Consider the following 16858-nt stretch of genomic DNA (forward strand, 5'->3'; position numbering starts at 1 on the left):
TCGTCTGACATTCTTTCAGTCTCTGATGTGTGAGAGAGAGAGAGAGAGAAAGCCAGTTTATAGCTGTGCTGTATTTAATGCTCATTCCTCCGTAAGCTAACCAATCCGGCACGACACAGACTGAGTATAGTATATCTCGATCAAAATTTTCATGGCAGCTGTTAATGACAAAAGAGACGATGCCCTGATACCATATAGGCGCAAGATCGACGAGGAGTGTCAGCAAGAGCAGAATGCTATGATACCGTTGTTCATCAAAACTCTTTTTATGCAGAGTTCCGGGCATAAATTATTGACATGTTGGATGGAAGTGTATACAGAAGACGGTTTAATGTTTTTGATAGGGTAAAGAAACAGCCATGTCTACATAACCGACATATGCAATGAAGTTGTAGTGCGGGATCCACTGCTGTTGTTATCACCGTATTAATGCCTTTACAGCTTTTCAAAGCAGCATGGTAACAAGCAACATACAGGAAGGTCTGTCACAAAAGCAACAGAAAATGCAGGTTGTTGTCATGTCAACAGAGTAAAAGCTTGCTCTTATAAATGTTGTCTTGGTAACTCCTTATCAAAGATACTTTGAAAGAAAAAGTCTTCCTCCTACAGTAGTTACAAAATAGCACTTTAGTAATGTCCTCTCGTGTAATTGTATGCAGTATCATAGTTAATCAACGCGTTAATGGTATCGAAAGTATCAAGTATTTTAGGAATTGCCAGAACTAATATAGAGCAATAATGACTCTTACTGGTGTCTCTATTCTGCATTATGACGCGAAAACATCATTCCAAAACAGAGACAAACGATGATATAATACCGACTGCAGGTATATCATCGTGACACGCTCTAGCATCATCAGCATCATCGTCTCTAATCTTTAATTTGTGTGTAGTCATTTTTCCCTTATCCGCAGTCGTTTGTCACTTGTTTTTTCTTGGTACTTATTATGCTGGGACAAACTATAAAAGAAAATCCGTGGAGCGTCGATGAAGCGGTAAAGATCGAGGAGCCTTATTTATGTGCAGCACAGACGGCAAGACCTATCCATATCGTGTTTGTTTGTTTGCATGTGGGACCATATAAGATAGCAGAGAGCATACTGCTTCACGTGTGCCAACATTATCAGTAGTGTCGTTCGCATGGATATAGCCAAAATCATTTCGATTACCGAGAAAATAAAATGGTATAAATGTATCTATGCAGTCGTGCGAGGAAATAATAACAAAGGAAGGATCTCCGCTGGGGTGAGTTGCAGGCCAAGTGTGCTCTATGTACGTTTCCGGCGTTAGTGGCTAATGTATTGATAGCAGCAGAGAGGCTGAGGTACAGGACTTATGCACGTTCAAAGCCTTTCTGTTTAACAACAGAATAAGAAGGTGTGAAAAATTCTACTACGGGTCGAGTGATCACAAGCAGTATACATGCATACAACGTCACCACTGCTGCTGCTGCTGCTGCTTGCTGGTTAATTTCCACTACAACGGTGCATAAAGCCTTTCTTTTGGGGATATAGTAGCGCTTATTGGTAAACACGTGTGCTCAATAGGTGTACAGCATGGTAACCGAACATGAAGGAGTGTTCTTCTAAGTAGTACGTATATGGTAATCGTCGTCGAAAGATAAAAGCCATAACGTATGGTCTTCACATTGGATCCACATTGAAAACAACCATCCCGTCATGATCCAACAAAAGAGACAAAGGCTTTCACAAGACCAGCTTACATTTTGTATGCTTGGCACACACACACACACACTAACAATTTTCCCCTTCGTGTAACTTGATCGCGGTTTTTCTTATTTTGACATGGTTTCCCTTTGGGAGAAAAAGGTTACTTCATGACATCCTTAAACACCTTCTTTAAATTTGGCTTGGTCCGCATTTTTTTGTGTTTACCTTCTTTCTTTCTCTTCTTTACTTTTTGACTTTTTGCTTATTGAATATACCCTATTTTTCACATCTCTCTCTCTCTCTACCTCGTCAAACAAATCCCTTTCTTATTGATCATCCAACGCCCACCACTACGAACGACGACAAACGAACCAACGCAATACTGTAGAAAATGACACAAACTCAAACGGAGCAGCAGCAGCAACAACAACAAAGAAAAACAATCAGCAAACGACGATCCTTCAGCGCCTGGCTTCGTCGCAAGGTGACTCCCAAAGGAAGCGTCAGAAAAGTAACGCCTCGGGAAGGCGTCGGGGCGCCGTTTACAGAACCACGAGGTACCCTATTGTATCAGAGGGGGGGGGGCTCTTTATCAATTCCAAAGAAAAAGAGGGCTAAAAAGGCTCTACTGTTTATGTTGAAAGCCGTGTTTGGCGTACCGTTGGTCGAATCCATCCAATACGCGCGGCAAACGATCAGCTATCAAGATGAAGATGGAACTGTTTATCGACAGGCTGGCGCGATCCCCACCGTTGTGGCTAAATGTGGTCTTTTTCTCAAGAGCAACGGTACAGTAGATGGATACCAAAGAAGTATATTTCTTCTTCTTCTACTCCTTTCTCACAATAACAACAATAGCACTGCAAACAGAGGGGATCTTTCGATTGTCAGGAAGTTTGAAGCGTGTGGCAGCACTGCAAGAAACATTCAACAAACCATCGTACGGAGTAAGCGTTGATTGGGAAGGCCTTACCGTGCATGACGCAGCCACACTGTTTAGACGCTATCTGAACCAATTACCGGATCCGGTGATCATCCACGAATACTATCAGCCATTCCGCGATGTGATGAGCAAGTATCTGTATTGAAATTTTCATGATCTGACTTTGAATAAAAGAAGTCGTTGAGTCGTACAAAGCATGAAAGAATAACGCTTGTTTCTACAGACGACAACTCTTACGACTCGATCGAAGAGCGAATCGATGCATTTCAAATCCTAATCGGAAAACTCCCGCTACCACACCAGCAGCTTTTGCTGTATCTGCTGGATATGCTCAATCTATTTGCACGACATTCGGAAGACAATCGTATGGACGCGAGCAACCTGGCTGCTGTGTTTTGTCCGGCCGTGTTGAGCCATCCATCGCACAACACCCCGGTGCAGTACAAGATCTCTCAGCGTGTCATTGAATTTCTCATTGAGTTTCAGGCGTTATTTACAATGCAGATGGTGGTCCACAACAGCAAAGAGAGGTCGAATTCAGTATCGAGTGACGGCGCTTTTGTTGGCAAAGGGGACGATGGGGACAATGTACCGCCCGTGCCCGTACTCCCTGATTGGGTGGGTGCTACATTTATTGCACAAAGGACGGTTCCACCACTCGATATGGAAACTGTACATCGTGGCGGCGGCACAGGCACTGTTCGTCATGATCATGGGATTAGTCCACCTCTGGATTCCGGTACTGATGTCAAGACACCGGCTCCGTTCCATGTCAAGGATAGTGACGGTTGTAGCAGCAGCGATGATGGCGATGGCATACCTACTCCACGACGGTTGCCTTCACCACCTCCTACTGCTGGCGGCATTACTGCATCATCTTTGCCTGCTTCTCCTTGGTCTGTTTCTCAAGAACAACAACCACTGCCGGGTAGCACCACTAAGAGCCTTAGTAGCAGTACGGAGAGCACATCAAGAGACAGTAATGTTTGGACTGTCTTGCATGAATGGAACAGCAAATACTGTAAAGGTAAGAGCAAAAAGAATAAAGTTGGTCATGCAGAATTCTGTACAATTTCGGGGCTATATACAAGCGCCACCACAAAGAGAAGAAATCTAGTATTAAGGAGTCAGCGAATAGAGTTTTTAGAAAAAGAGGCGTGTTCAAGGGGATGCTTATACGGGAGATTCATATCCGTTTTAGCAGAAACTATACAATACAAAAAAAAAAGATACTCACGGCGCAACAAATGCACATGCATACTTTATTGTATACAGGCAATCCAATGTCACTCGCGGCGATGACAAGCGGTGGCGTCGTTGTGACACTGGCAGTTGGATATGTAGGATACCAAGCAATGACATTCCGCAACCTTGTCAACGTGCTCGTATTCTTTGGTGGATTGGCAATGTATGGGATGATGCTTATGCAAGGGGTCAACAAGACAGAAATCAAGTCGACAGCATCCACAACGCCAACAGTGGACGTCATTGTCGGCGATGAAGACATGGATGAAGATCCTACCATCGTGGTTGAGACGCTGATGGCTCAGGATCGAGCTACCGAAGAAGCCATCATGAAGGATGAATCACTGATGGCCGAGTGGGGCGATTTGATGAACCGGTCATGGCGAACTGATCCGAGCACACCATCGATCATGCGAAGGAACTCGTCTTCAGACTCATATTTTGCAACGAATGGAGCAGCAGCAGCAGCAGACGACGACGATGACGATGAAAAAGAAGAAGAAGAGGGCAATCGCCAGCACCAGCACCCTCCAAAGGAGATCGATCAAGCATCCATGCTTAGTATATCCAGTCGATTCAATGAAGAACAACATGCGGGCAGCAGCAGCGAAGAAGATTTTGATGATGACGATGATGAAGACTGGACACCACCAAACTTGGGTGAGGAAGAGTTACAGCGCCTATGGCATCAGTTCCAGCAGGTTGAAAAGGACAAGGATTTGGCGGAAAAGCTGCAGCGCGAAGAAGATGCAGCGGAGAGAAAGCGCGATGAGGCTACGAATCCGTTCCTGGCTTCAGCATCACCACCACCACCCATCTCACCAAGGAACACGGATCAGGAAGCCTGGAAGATCGCCACTCCAGCGCTACTGCCGCGACCTCAAAAATAAAGACTGCATACATACCCCAACAAAAAGAACAGAACCTGTCTGGAACACCCATCTATCCTTTACCCACCCACCCGCCCAACCCCCCCAGCAACTGCCTCCTCCTCCTTCAGTCTTTCTCTATCCATCATTACACATGTACTCACTCGCTCTCTCGCTCCGTGTGTCCTCTTCTATGTTGATCCTCCAAACACCTCACGTTACCTACCCACCCCCCCCCCCGGAAGAAAAATTCCCTTGATATTTCATGCATTTAGGAGACCAGACAGGACGATCACTTTACATTGCTTTATATTCTGGCTCATGTTTTTTGTACATGGCGTCAAACGGGTTATGATGCTGTCCTCTCTCTCTCTCTCTCTCTCCCAGCTACCATATAAAAAGGGCGCACTTACAAACAGGAGAAAGTTTCTCTCTTCTTTTTTTTCTATTCATCTCATCTCAACACACACACACACACACACAATAACAACATTGTAGAAAGACACAAATAAACATCATGAAGATCCAAACACCTCTCTTGATTCTCGGCTTGGCTGCTACTGCTTATGCCCAAAGTAATTAAGACTCGAATGTGCATTTAGAAAAGTACAATACTTACGCATACTGGTATCATTTTAGCTGATGCTGCTGCTGGCGATGCTGCTCCTGAACAAGCCATCGATGGAACTACAGCGGACGCCTCATCCGATCAACAGACGCAACAACAAGAAGATCCTGCTGCTGGTGCTGCTGGTGCTGCTGGTGCCAGTGATGGTGCTGCTGATGCGGCAGCACCTACGCCTACCGATCCAGCAGCAGCCGGTGTTTCCGGTGGAGCTGCTGCTGCAACCGACATGCCTCAGCCCAACACGTCTATTCCAGATATCAACTGGTGGTCTTCTTTGGTCAGCGATGGCTCGGGTATTCCCACCGCTGTGCCCTCGGCCAGTGATCTGCCTGAGCAAGCCTCTTCTGCTTTGTCTTCTGCAGGTAAAAACTAAACTAAATGTCTTTCGAGTAGACCAAAGTAAAGACGGACACTTTCCACTAAGCAGAAATCATTTTAAATCCTGTAGGCGTCGCGGCAGCTTCTCCACTTCCGCCTGTCGCTGGTTCATCGGCAGGCGTAATGCCACCTCCCATGATGCCCTCTGGCTCAACAGGATCATCCGCATCAATGCCTCTACCCTCTTCTTCGTCAGTTGCACCTTCTGCAGCTTCCAAGGTCCAAGTGAGCGGAGCGGTTTCTGCAGCCCTGGCAATGGCATTCGCGTGGTATATGGCGCTCTAGGGAAATGCCTTTTAATATAGCGTTTATTAATAGTTAAAGAGTTATTGCTTTTCTTTTTTATTTCTCCCCACTACTGCTAATATCTTTGCTTTGCCTGTTTCCCATCCTTCCCCTTCCGTGATATATGCTGTTTGTTGTTATTGCTGTTGTTGTTGTTGCTGGAGTTCGAGACCCAATAATAAAGTTATACTGGTAGACAGAAAGGGTGGCCCCCTTTGTCTCTCTGTTCTTTTTTTATCAGAACATTCGTATTTATCTTTGCTTGCTTCTGTTCGTGTATCTCATGTACACCTTGTAAGGGCCCGGGACAGAAAGAGTCTAGGCTTATTAGCATACGGCGGGACAGCCTGAATGGGTTTTAGGAGAGAGGTTAAAAAATAGCAGCGGCAGCAATAACTCTGCGTTGATCTCCCTCCCTTATTATCCACAACCCCCACCCCCCCCTCCCCATCCCGGCCCCCACTCCTCCTTTCCTTTCAATCCGAATGATTCTGTATTTTAGATCTCGCTCACCCATTTTCTTTTTCTTTCTTCTTTTGCATATTTTTTCTTCTTCTCTCTTTGATCACAGTTTAGGCTTGTAGGAAAAAAAAAGATGATGATGATCAAGGCACTTTCTATGGCGTTGATGGCAGCCGCCGGTGGTGCTATGGCTCAGATGACCGCCCCTATGAAAAACTTCAATGTCACCAGTCCTGTCAGCAACGGTCCGTACGTCGCAGGCCAGATTCTGCCTTGTACCTACGTCCTGTTTTCCGAAGTCGACAGTTCATGTAAATAAATAGAAAAAAAAAACCACACACCTCTTTGCAAACAATGCAAAACAAGAGATAGAAAGAGAGAGAGAGAGGGAGCTGATCAATTTTACACAAACAGCACTTCAACTACAGATCGTCCTTGAGCCTGTTTCCGGAGGCGCATCGTCTCCACCTGCTGCTGCCAGTTCCTCTTCTTCTTCTTCAACAACAACAACAACATCATCAACAACAACAAGCAACTCTACAACAACAGCACCAACGACCATGGTGATTGCCCAAAGTGCCGATGTGTCCAAAACCGATGGTTCAGCCAAACAGAATGGAAACATGACGTATTACGAGCACTCGATCAATTACAGCATCCCAAAGGCCGCAACGCCGGGCAATTATGATGTGGTCTTTAAGGACTTGTCGACCAACACCGACTTGTCTGTCCCCATTGAAATCCGTCCTATGAGCGCTGCTACTTCAAGCCATCCATCCGCTACGGGCAGCAGTGGCGGTGACATGAGCGTCTTTGCTAGTGCTCCGTCGATGCATCATCAACAGTTGACGGCAAAGGCCCTCTGGGCTCTGGCCATCGTGGCGGGCGTTGCCATCATGTTGTAACAAGAAAAAAAAATAAAGACTTGTGTCCTTACACAGTGCCCTTCTTTTTCCCCAAAGGAAACTGAGTCGTCGTACAGCTACATTACAACCTCTCCTTAATCCCCTCCCACCTTTACACCGCTCTTCTATAATCTCTTTACTCCTTGAATTCTATCTATTTGGGACTTGTCTCTCTCTCTTTCTTTAAACACCCCCGCCCCGTTGAAGAACTTGTACCACAATACATTTATTATATTATTACTATTATCATATAATAAACCATTTATCTCTCTTTTTCTGCCATCATTACCTCCACCTTTCAGCAGAAAACGTAAATTAAGATTTACTGAGGAAATATAAATATGGAACTCTAGATCACCACATCAAGCGCGATAGAGAATAGAACAAGGGTTCGCAGCACCGAACACAGAGAAAGTTTTGGGGGGTTGAATAGTATAAACGGAAAAAAGGGGAGAGTTCTAGGTTTGATAGAGAAAGTATGGTTATGATATGCAGATGTATACAAATATAGTATAGGAACACTAGTTTTCTTCAACGGTGCAAATCGGAGGAGGAGGCCTGTGAAGAAGCCGCAGACGGTGGAGGCCGTTGCCAAACACTGACGCGACCTTTTCGATCCGTTGTCACAATCACATCCTCACGGAAATAGACGCCTACACATGGATCCGCATGGACAGTCTTGACCATGGTGGGCTGTAGAAATGCAACTTGATTTTTCGACTGGATCGGATGGATCGTCGGCGGTGATTGCTGGTCATGCTGTTGTTGTTGCTGCTGCTGCTGCATGGTGCTCAGTAGATTGACCGGAGGTCCACCATTGTGCTGCGATGAAACAGAGCTACCTCGGTGCCTGCCTCCTGTAGCCGTTCTCTAATGACGATCACAGATTGATGGAGACGCATAAATTAGTTGTTGTTGTTGTTGTTGTACTGGTCATGTAGGACAATAAACAAACAAGGATCGACGGTTTTTTTTTTTTGCTTTCTCTAATTACCATCTTTGGCCGGTGTAACGCATTCACTGAAAAGTCCCACAAAATTAGCTTGGCGTCTTCACCCACACTGGCGAATCGATAGACCCGCTCGTCACAACGCCATGGATCAAATGCGACGCCAGTGACCCATGAACTGTGGCCTTGACATCGTGCAATGATGCGCTGTTCACGGAACGCCCATATCGTGACAAGATCGTCCTCGCCACCAGTCTACATATATACATATTAGTTATATGCCACAATAAATAAAGAGAGAGGGGGCGGTTAATCGTAAAGGCTATATTGCTTTCTCGTTGTTGTTTGACTACTTGCAAGTATATATCGGCCATCTGGACTCCATGCTACGCAACTCAATCCACCATAGTAAGATTGATAGATGTCGTACAGCCTATAAGTAGTAGTATTCAATAGAGGAGGTGTGTGTGTTTAGTTTTGTTTTGTTTTGCTGCTTGGAAACCAAGGATCAAACGGCTTACGTTTCATGAACAAAATTGATGACTCGAACCAATCCATCCAATCCAACCACTGCGACATGCTGACAATCAGGCGAAAATGCAAACGCTATATTTTTTTTACAGATAGGTTTTTTTTTAGCTTGTGTTTCACACTCTTTTTTTTTTGTGAAAAGCGATCATTATGGCTTTTATTACCAGTGACCGATTTTGAAGAGAGCGTCCAATGGGTTACTGGGTTACACTTCATGGCGGCCTTGGGAGACGGTTTGGTTACCCGGAAACTAGAAAAGGGTGTAAAGTCAGTTTTTTCGTTCTTTGTGTGTGTGTGTGTACAAGCACATGACCCCCAGCGCCCTTGGAACAACAGCTTACGTAAACTTTTGTTGCGATTCCATGGTAGCATTCGAGTTATTGTTGTGATGAATAAGTAGGCTTCCAGTGCTGTAATGCTTGCGTCGGTTGATCATGGGAGGTGTCGTCGTCGTCGTCGTCGTCGTAGTCGTTGTCGTAGTGATCCCACTACCAGTGCCAGCCGTTGTGGGATGAAAAGCTTCGTCTTCTTTGTCCTTGTCAAAAATCATCATTGACCCGTCCGCAAACGCTGCCATAAATAGAGATTCTGAGCCCTGTAACCATTTGATCATGGTAATAGCTGATGAATTCATGATACCCTGGGTCAAACAAGAATAGTTATTACAAAAAGTACTAGCGTTTTTCAAGCAAGCCTGAATGATCAATATAAAACTTACGCCCTTGTTGATCCGGCCATACTTGTTGCATAATGGATCGAACCATACAATGTCACCCGACGAAAACCCGATGATGATGTCCAGATGATCCGATCCTCTCGTCAACAAGTTCACGTCGTGGGCAGTTGGATAGGCTTTGGCAAAAATAATACGCGAGAGCGGTTCCTACATTATAGATATCAGTTGGGTTATCATTGTCTTTCTAGAAAAAAAAAAGAGCAATTCCATCATTATTAAAAGTTCTACCTTTGGATGACCAAATGCATCAACCCACACAAAACTATTCCCACAGTTATAGAACAAATTCGTATCCTCGCTCGTCCTAGCAACCAAGATCTTGGCAAGCTGTCCATTGGTGATGATCCGACTGACAAAGCTAGATGTTGTCTTTGTGATATTAGTTGTCCAGGACTTGTTGCGGCGGGTGTTGACTGAAGTGTTTCTAGACAAGAACGAGAATCCACCTCCGTTATTATTGTTACTAGTGCTATTACTACTACTACTACTACTACTATTGTTGTTGTTGTTGTTGTTGCTGGTAGTAGCAGTAGTAGTAATCGTATGATGCGTATAATTGCTTGTGCTATAGGTCGTGCTTGTGGATGGTGACGGTGAAAGGATATGAGGGGGCGAGGTGGATAAAAATGACGGGCCTTCCAAAGAAGAACCGAGTCTGGGTATGCTGTTACTGTTATTACTGACTGCGTGGCCTTCGGGAACAGAGGAGGGAGACACAGGTGTGGACAAGCCAGTAAAAATATTCATTGTAGGCGTATTGCTGTTGCTGTTGTGATGATGTTTGCTGTTGTTATTTATATTTCTGTTATAGCTTGACGAACTGCTGGACAAAGAAGGTGTACGAGAACTACTACCGGCACCACCACCTTCGTCTGAATGTGTATGGTTATGGACGTGAGAACCAGAAGAAGACGAAGATGCAAATATGCGACGAAATGAGCGTGCCCCGGGTTGAGGCTCATAACGTTGAAGGTAATTGGGTGTCGTTTCTTTGTATTTGATCGAGACAAGAGTGGCAGTTGAACCAATGCCAAAGTGAGGCGTCAGTGACCTGAAGAAAGCTTGGTGGGCAAGTTGATAGATGCCTTCGGGAGCGTTAAATTCTCGGCATTCATGGGTAGGATTCGAAGGTGGGTTGTAGGATGACCACGACGTCGACGACGAGGAAAAAGCCATGCGTGTTGATGAGTTGCTTGATCGGAGGGCATCGCCAGCGGAATGTCTTCGAGTGAGAAAGTTTCCACCCTATATATTAATACACCAACACACAGCGGCACGAGGTCAACAACAATAACAATGGACACATATTCTTGTTTTTGTTTGTATGTATGTATGTATGGCTGTCTACTTTACTCCGTCAACCATCTATTCTTTTATTTTTTTTGCGTGGCGTGTATGTGTTCTCTGTACGTATAAACGGGAGAGAAAGGGGTCGCTGTAATATATGCCTTTTTGAGAGAGAGCCTTTTTTCTTGAATGTTTAATTGTAGTAGTGGAGGTAAGGAAAAAACCACTCCGTTAAAATCTGGGGTGGAAAAGTAGTTCGGGGATAGGGAAAATGAATGTTGTCCCAAGTAATAAGGTCAGGCTTACCCATCATCCGGATGGACTGCTCTCTCCCTCTCTCTCTGCCCCCTGTCGCTTAGTGGTGGTAATTTTGGCAACTGCGCCTGTTTGAAATGGTCTATAATCAATTGCTGCACGCCAGTGATGACGCCAGACAGTGCAATGCTGACGGTGGTGATGAATGGTGGTCGGATCGGGTTGCTGAAAGATGCTGTTGAAAGGTCCAGATGTCCTGGAGACTCCAGACACTCTTTCCCCTATATCAATTGACGCGCCAGACGCGCTGTTTATGGAAAATAGAAAACAAAATAGTATTCTGTCGATTCTGCTGTTGTTTGTGGATGGGGATGTGGTGTAAAATGCTGGCCTCCAATGGTTGTGTGGCTGGACAGCTAGAGGCTGTTGGGCGTCGAAGCGTGTTCAACCAGTTGAGGTAAGGTGAAGTTGGTTTATAAGCAAAGCTTGGCAAAGTGCAAGGGCTGTTTGGCGATGAGAGGTGATTTCACGAGGGCTACGAACGCGCAAACTTCCGGAAAATTCTATTGTGAATAGAGCGTCAGTGCGTAGTTTGTGTAACTCCTGAGTGGAGGTGGAGTGGAATAAGTAGGGCTGTGCCTGGCGTGATGTGCAGATTGGCGGTGTGAAATAGAGTCGGTGGTAACATTTTGTGGTAGGTTTTCCAAAGAGGATGCCCAGAGGTGACTGAAAGCATGATATACTGGCGGACATAAAGAAAGCATGAAATTGTATTCGAGTATTGTAACGTTTCGAATACGATGTTGGAGTATATGAATGAAGGTGGATATGATGTTAAAAAAGGCCTTGATCCACCGGGATTGAAGTGCTAGCTGTTGTGTTTTGGGGTCTAGGAGGCCGAGGCCACGGACGCTGTGTGAAGGGTCCATTGATGGTCATATGAATTTGAGTAGAATAAAATAGAGATTACAGATGATTTGTTCCAGATATCCAGGAGCAATGCGGTCGTATGCTTTTTTCTGATGCCATAGGAAGATCACTCCGGGGTGCTGCTGTTGTGCTTGTGTTTGTACGTGTGACATGGCCGGGTGGGCGAGAAGACCATTGTCTGCGATTAGTCGGCCTGTCATGAAACCTGTTTAAAACGGGTTGATGATGGAATCCAGGGTCATGCGGCGAGAGAGAAGTTGTGTAAATAGAAGTTGGACGCCAATTGTTTTTTGGCAACAAGATCAAACCAGTGTGCTGCCACGAGGGGGCTGGCGGGGGAATACCCTCTGTCAAAGCAGCGTCGTATACCTGAACGGCGGGTTTGTTTGGCGTATGTGTGTTTGAAGGCACAACGCCAGAAAGAAAAAGGAAAGGCATCCATGCCTCGACTGGACTGAGATGACGTATGTCTGGGCCGTGTTTGCAGGTCTCCAAACGAAAATTGGGTTATGTTCTTCGACGTTCGCGAGCTGCTGAAAATATAGTTAATGCAAGCTCGGGTAGCTGAACGATGGAAAGTAGGTTGAGGGACATGTCCTTATGGGATGATGCAGTTGTGATAATGCTGTTGCAGGAAGGAGCGCCAGGTGGTTGGGATGTTTATGGTGTGTTGGTGTAGAGGTTGACATCGCCCAGGATGAACGACCGTTGTTGTATGTTTGGACTGATCATATGTTGCCAGGTATTAAGTAGTTGGTGTTATGTTAAAATTGTCGACGAGCTGGTGCTTAAGCTGGGCCGTACAAAGAGACAGACGACAAGGAAATGTGCGATGACGTTGTTATAGTATACAGTACCTGAATCACTAACATGATGGCTTTCGCAAGTGCAATGGACATGCGTTACACACGTATGCCACGTGCCACCGTTTCTCATCTACAAAAAAGGTTACACTGGATAAGGTCATTTGGGGAATTTTCAAAGCTGCACATCGTCAGAAAAAAATGTCATTGGCCTACTAAGTTTATATATGCACTTGCACTTGTTACGACAAACACTGGCGAACGCTTTGGAAGCTCCTATACAATCATGTGCAACATATGGGCTCAGTCATTCCTGTGTGAGAGGAAGCACAGTGACTATATTAATCTATTTTAAACTTATCCTTGCTGGTGGTGGTGGCAGAGCGTGACCCCCAAAAGAGGGGCAAGCAATTTATTCACAAGGACGCTTGAAATAGCGCTGAGAAACAACGTAATGGCGGGGTGCACCAAGGATCCGCTCGGACCTCGGCGCTTCCCGCCGGGTGGTGGTTAGCATATATATACAATGGGGCTACCATCCGTATCCGAAATTCTAACATGCCTCTATCACTAGCGCAATTCTCCTCGTTTGTACCCAGCGATATCACCTTGCCTGGTTCCATTCCTGCAGGACGTGCAGCAGCCCTGGCCTGTGCTGCGACACTCGGACTCCTAGTTCTCAAATACAACGATCGTGCTATTTTTACCGAACGTCCCAAGGGCGCACCATTTGAGCATAGCCTGCCTTTGCTCGGTAGTTTGCTTGATGTAATCAAGCACAAAGATGACTTTCATGATATGTTTTTGCACCTTATGGAAAAACACAATACGATGACAATGTAAGTAGCAGTAGTCATAGTAGTAGGATGGAGTAACTGCTTGCTACTACATGCAGTTTTTCTTTTCTATATAATCATTATATTTCTTGTACTTCGTTTCGTGATAAACCAAGATAGCAACGATATACAACTATATGTAGTGGTAGTTCTTCTATTGGCTCTTCGTCAAGTATATTAACGATTAACCCTTTGAACGTCGAACATGTTTTGAAGAGTAAGTAGCAGTAGCAACAGTTGTGGTATCAAACGATGATCATAGTGATAGTGAGTATACTCACGGGAGGCTGTCATAACTGTAATATGTTTTGTTTGACAGACAACTTTTCTAATTACATCAAGGGCGCTGAGCAACTGTAAGTAATGATACTGATACATTAAATTTCTATTCAACCATTTGGCTCTTTCGACAAAGAAATGTTTTATCTCATTAATGTGCTTCTTGTAATAACAATAACAAAAATACTCAAATTGTATCAGTTCTTCAATGCAAGACCTGTTCGGCCATGGTATCTTTACAGCTGATGGAGAGCAGTGGCGTTTCCAAAGAAAAGCGGCGAGTCTTATCTTTAACGTTGCTAATTTCAGGGATCACTATGTAAAGTGAGTGTTTTAAAAATATTTGTTATGGTCGGCTGCACTAGCAGCAGCAGTTGTGCGCCATGAAAGAACTAAACAAGTTATGCAGAGTATTTGTGGAAGAGTTTGACGTCATGGCAAACAACATTTTCGACAAAAAAGCATCCAGTGGAAAGCCAGTCGATTTTCATGATGTGATCTACAAATATACACTCGATTCGTTTGTTCTGTAAGTGTTGCCTTGTAATTTTCAATTTATGTCGTTGTGTATGCTGTCTCAAACATACGCACATACCAAGTATACGCTTACAGTAACTATGGACTTTTCGATAACTATATATTAACATGTAGGATTGGCTTCGGTAAAAAGCTCAATTCACTATTAAGCCAGAAGAAAGTACCTTTTGCCGAATCTTTTGATATCTGCCAGCGCAACTGCTCGGACCGATTCATCAACCCATTCACCGACTTGTTCGATGTGCTCAAGGGCGTTTTTCAACCAGGTGCTATGCGGATCAAAGACCATATCCAGGTTGTGGACGATTTTACGTATTCGTTGATCCGCGAGCGCCGTGAACAGGTAGAAAAAGGTGGTGAATTCAATGATCTGATGGCACGGTTCATGAGCGCTCGCAATACACAAGGCCGACCATTGGACGACGTTGAGCTACGGGACATGATATTAAATTTTATCATTGCTGGAAGAGACACGACTGCTCAAGCTCTTTCGTGGCTATTATATAACGTATTGTTGCACCCACGTATCGAAGAGAAATTGGTCGAGGAAATCGATCGAGTTCTTCCAGATGCCAAGGTATTGGATGGACCAGAGCTCTATGAGGTTGTCAAGAAGCTGCCTTACGCGCATGCAGTGTATGTGTATATGGTATACCATAGTATGCTGTTTTACTCTAATATGCAAAGGTGCTTTTTGTGCACAGATAATGAGTGAAATAATAACAACAATTCCGTGATTTCATATTCTTTACGCAGATTCTACGAAACGCTGCGCTTATATCCCTCAGTCCCTTCCAACGGCAAGGTTGCGATCGAAGATGATATTCTGCCAGATGGTGCTCACGTCAAGAAGGGTATGGAGGTGTCTTGGTCTCCTTATGCAATGGGACGGTCGGAAAAGGTCTGGGGTCCGGATGCCAAGTCTTTTGTTCCAGGGCGTTGGATTAAAATTGATGGAACGTTGCGTCGCGAGTCTCAAGGCAAATTCCCAGCATTCCATGGCGGACCGCGTGTGTGTTTAGGTATTATGCTTCTACCTTTTGTTTGTTCCTTATATTGATGATTATAATTATGGCTTACTAAGGTACTCTGTTAAATAACAGGTCAGGAATTAGCGAAGCTCGAGGCCATTGTAGCATTGGCTCTGATATTGAAACGCTACAAGTTCTCGCTTGTTCCCGATCAAAAAGTGGCCTACGAGACGTCGTTGACGTGCCCCATGAAGAATGGCTTGCACGTTACTGTAGAACGCCGTTAAAGTTCTCTGTGCATCGTGTCCTTTGTTCCATTAGATAGTCTACGACTCTGCTATATGTTAATAAATGTACCTGAACGGGGGCAGTGTGTTCCGCTGGTGTGGCCTTCACGTTGAACTGCCACTTTTGATTCGCTTTGTGTCTCCTTTTAAACTAACATTCACTGCTCCTCTCTGCAGCAGTTTGAGCATAGTAGTTAAAAATTGGTTTATAGCAGCAAGCTCTTTTGTTGATGCTTTGCTACTGTGTTTTTCAGGTCGATATATTGTTATGTGGTGTGTGAGGAAACAGCAATTAACGCCATCCTTCTCAGGCTCAGCGCTTACTCTGAATCAGTCATGCTTTATCATCCCGCTCAGTCTGGATCCTCATACATTGCCAAGTAAAACCATATCGGTCATACATCCCACTTACAAAAACACAATGCTGTTTGTGTATGAGAGGGTGCAATAAGTATTTAAAATCAAAGTTGTTTAATTATGCCATGTGTATCATCGTAGTAGCACTGTAGCATATGCAATGTTTCATACGCGATGTAAAAGATCACTATTGAACTACCAGTGATGCTGTCAGTGCTGTCTGTGGTAAAGATGATGTTAGTAGTTGACGCTGACGATATGGTGAAGCTTCTTTAGCTCAAAATTATGTATCGATCAGCGTAAATTTGCTTTTTCATAGCTGAAGAGAAACCTTGGAGAGCGGCTACTGAGAGCTAACACGATACGAGTCACTGGAACATTTTGGCTTATGCTATATGTATCCATCCGCAAAACCGTATCCGCGGAAATGAATATAATTCGGAGGGATATCTACATTTTTGGGCAGATCTATTTGCACCCCCCCTCGTGCACCCCCCCAGTCACTGCCCGGCCCGGATTTTTAGTTTGCACCCCCCCCCCTCCCACCGAACCATTTCGTACACCCCCCTTCATCGAACCAATTCTTGCACACCACTTCATCCACATTCCTCAATCACAGATCGAATTGAAGCAATTCAACACAAGATTGAAGAACGAAGCATTAGCATCGTATCAAGTAACATAAAATGAGTAGCTATAAACTAAATGTATGCAT

General features: G+C 44.7%; 7 protein-coding genes across 7 annotated transcripts; 4 read left to right on the top strand and 3 right to left on the bottom strand.

The window, feature by feature from the left end:
* The first annotated feature begins 1920 nt into the window (after positions 1-1920).
* BDB00DRAFT_133918 (Rho GTPase activation protein) lies at positions 1921-4112 on the top strand. The gene is made up of 5 exons (XM_053116195.1): positions 1921-2227; positions 2315-2458; positions 2529-2741; positions 2837-3640; positions 3761-4112. The coding sequence occupies exons 1-5, from the start codon at positions 2062-2064 to the stop codon at positions 3913-3915; spliced, it is 1482 nt and encodes a 493-aa protein (XP_052973501.1). The 5' UTR covers positions 1921-2061; the 3' UTR covers positions 3916-4112.
* An 884-nt stretch (positions 4113-4996) lies between these two features.
* On the top strand, positions 4997-6159 carry BDB00DRAFT_133532 (uncharacterized protein). The gene is made up of 3 exons (XM_053116192.1): positions 4997-5302; positions 5367-5717; positions 5804-6159. Exons 1-3 carry the CDS (start codon positions 5245-5247, stop codon positions 6016-6018), a joined length of 624 nt encoding a protein of 207 aa, XP_052973502.1. The 5' UTR covers positions 4997-5244; the 3' UTR covers positions 6019-6159.
* Positions 6160-6646: 487 nt separating this feature from the next.
* On the top strand, positions 6647-7385 carry BDB00DRAFT_774843 (uncharacterized protein; the record flags this gene model as incomplete). Its single annotated transcript, XM_053120183.1, has 3 exons — positions 6647-6791; positions 6895-6940; positions 7013-7385. 3 exons carry the CDS (start codon positions 6647-6649, stop codon positions 7383-7385), a joined length of 564 nt encoding a protein of 187 aa, XP_052973503.1.
* A 265-nt stretch (positions 7386-7650) lies between these two features.
* BDB00DRAFT_133639 (WD40-repeat-containing domain protein) lies at positions 7651-9662 on the bottom strand. The gene is made up of 7 exons (XM_053116193.1): positions 9584-9662; positions 9207-9505; positions 9030-9115; positions 8856-8940; positions 8692-8767; positions 8380-8589; positions 7651-8255 (listed from the first exon to the last, which is right to left on the bottom strand). The coding sequence occupies exons 2-7, from the start codon at positions 9497-9499 to the stop codon at positions 7917-7919; spliced, it is 1089 nt and encodes a 362-aa protein (XP_052973504.1). The 5' UTR covers positions 9500-9505; positions 9584-9662; the 3' UTR covers positions 7651-7916.
* BDB00DRAFT_133878 (uncharacterized protein) lies at positions 9508-11182 on the bottom strand. Its single transcript, XM_053116194.1, has one exon. It carries the CDS (start codon positions 10775-10777, stop codon positions 9749-9751), a length of 1029 nt encoding a protein of 342 aa, XP_052973505.1. The 5' UTR covers positions 10778-11182; the 3' UTR covers positions 9508-9748.
* Positions 11183-12099: 917 nt separating this feature from the next.
* On the bottom strand, positions 12100-12282 carry BDB00DRAFT_743213 (uncharacterized protein; the record flags this gene model as incomplete). The annotated part of the gene is made up of 1 exon (XM_053118489.1): positions 12100-12282. A coding segment is annotated over one exon (183 nt), but the record flags the coding sequence as incomplete, so codon positions are not given.
* A 1149-nt stretch (positions 12283-13431) lies between these two features.
* On the top strand, positions 13432-15979 carry BDB00DRAFT_855465 (cytochrome P450; the record flags this gene model as incomplete). Its single annotated transcript, XM_053125722.1, has 8 exons — positions 13432-13715; positions 13856-13929; positions 14032-14068; positions 14193-14315; positions 14401-14520; positions 14643-15164; positions 15285-15550; positions 15632-15979. 8 exons carry the CDS (start codon positions 13435-13437, stop codon positions 15784-15786), a joined length of 1578 nt encoding a protein of 525 aa, XP_052973507.1. The 3' UTR covers positions 15787-15979.
* Between the last annotated feature and the right edge of the window lie 879 nt (positions 15980-16858).

Source organism: Zychaea mexicana (assembly GCF_025766255.1).
Source record: "Zychaea mexicana strain RSA 1403 chromosome Unknown BDB00scaffold_148, whole genome shotgun sequence".
NCBI lineage: Eukaryota > Fungi > Mucoromycota > Mucoromycetes > Mucorales > Lichtheimiaceae > Zychaea > Zychaea mexicana.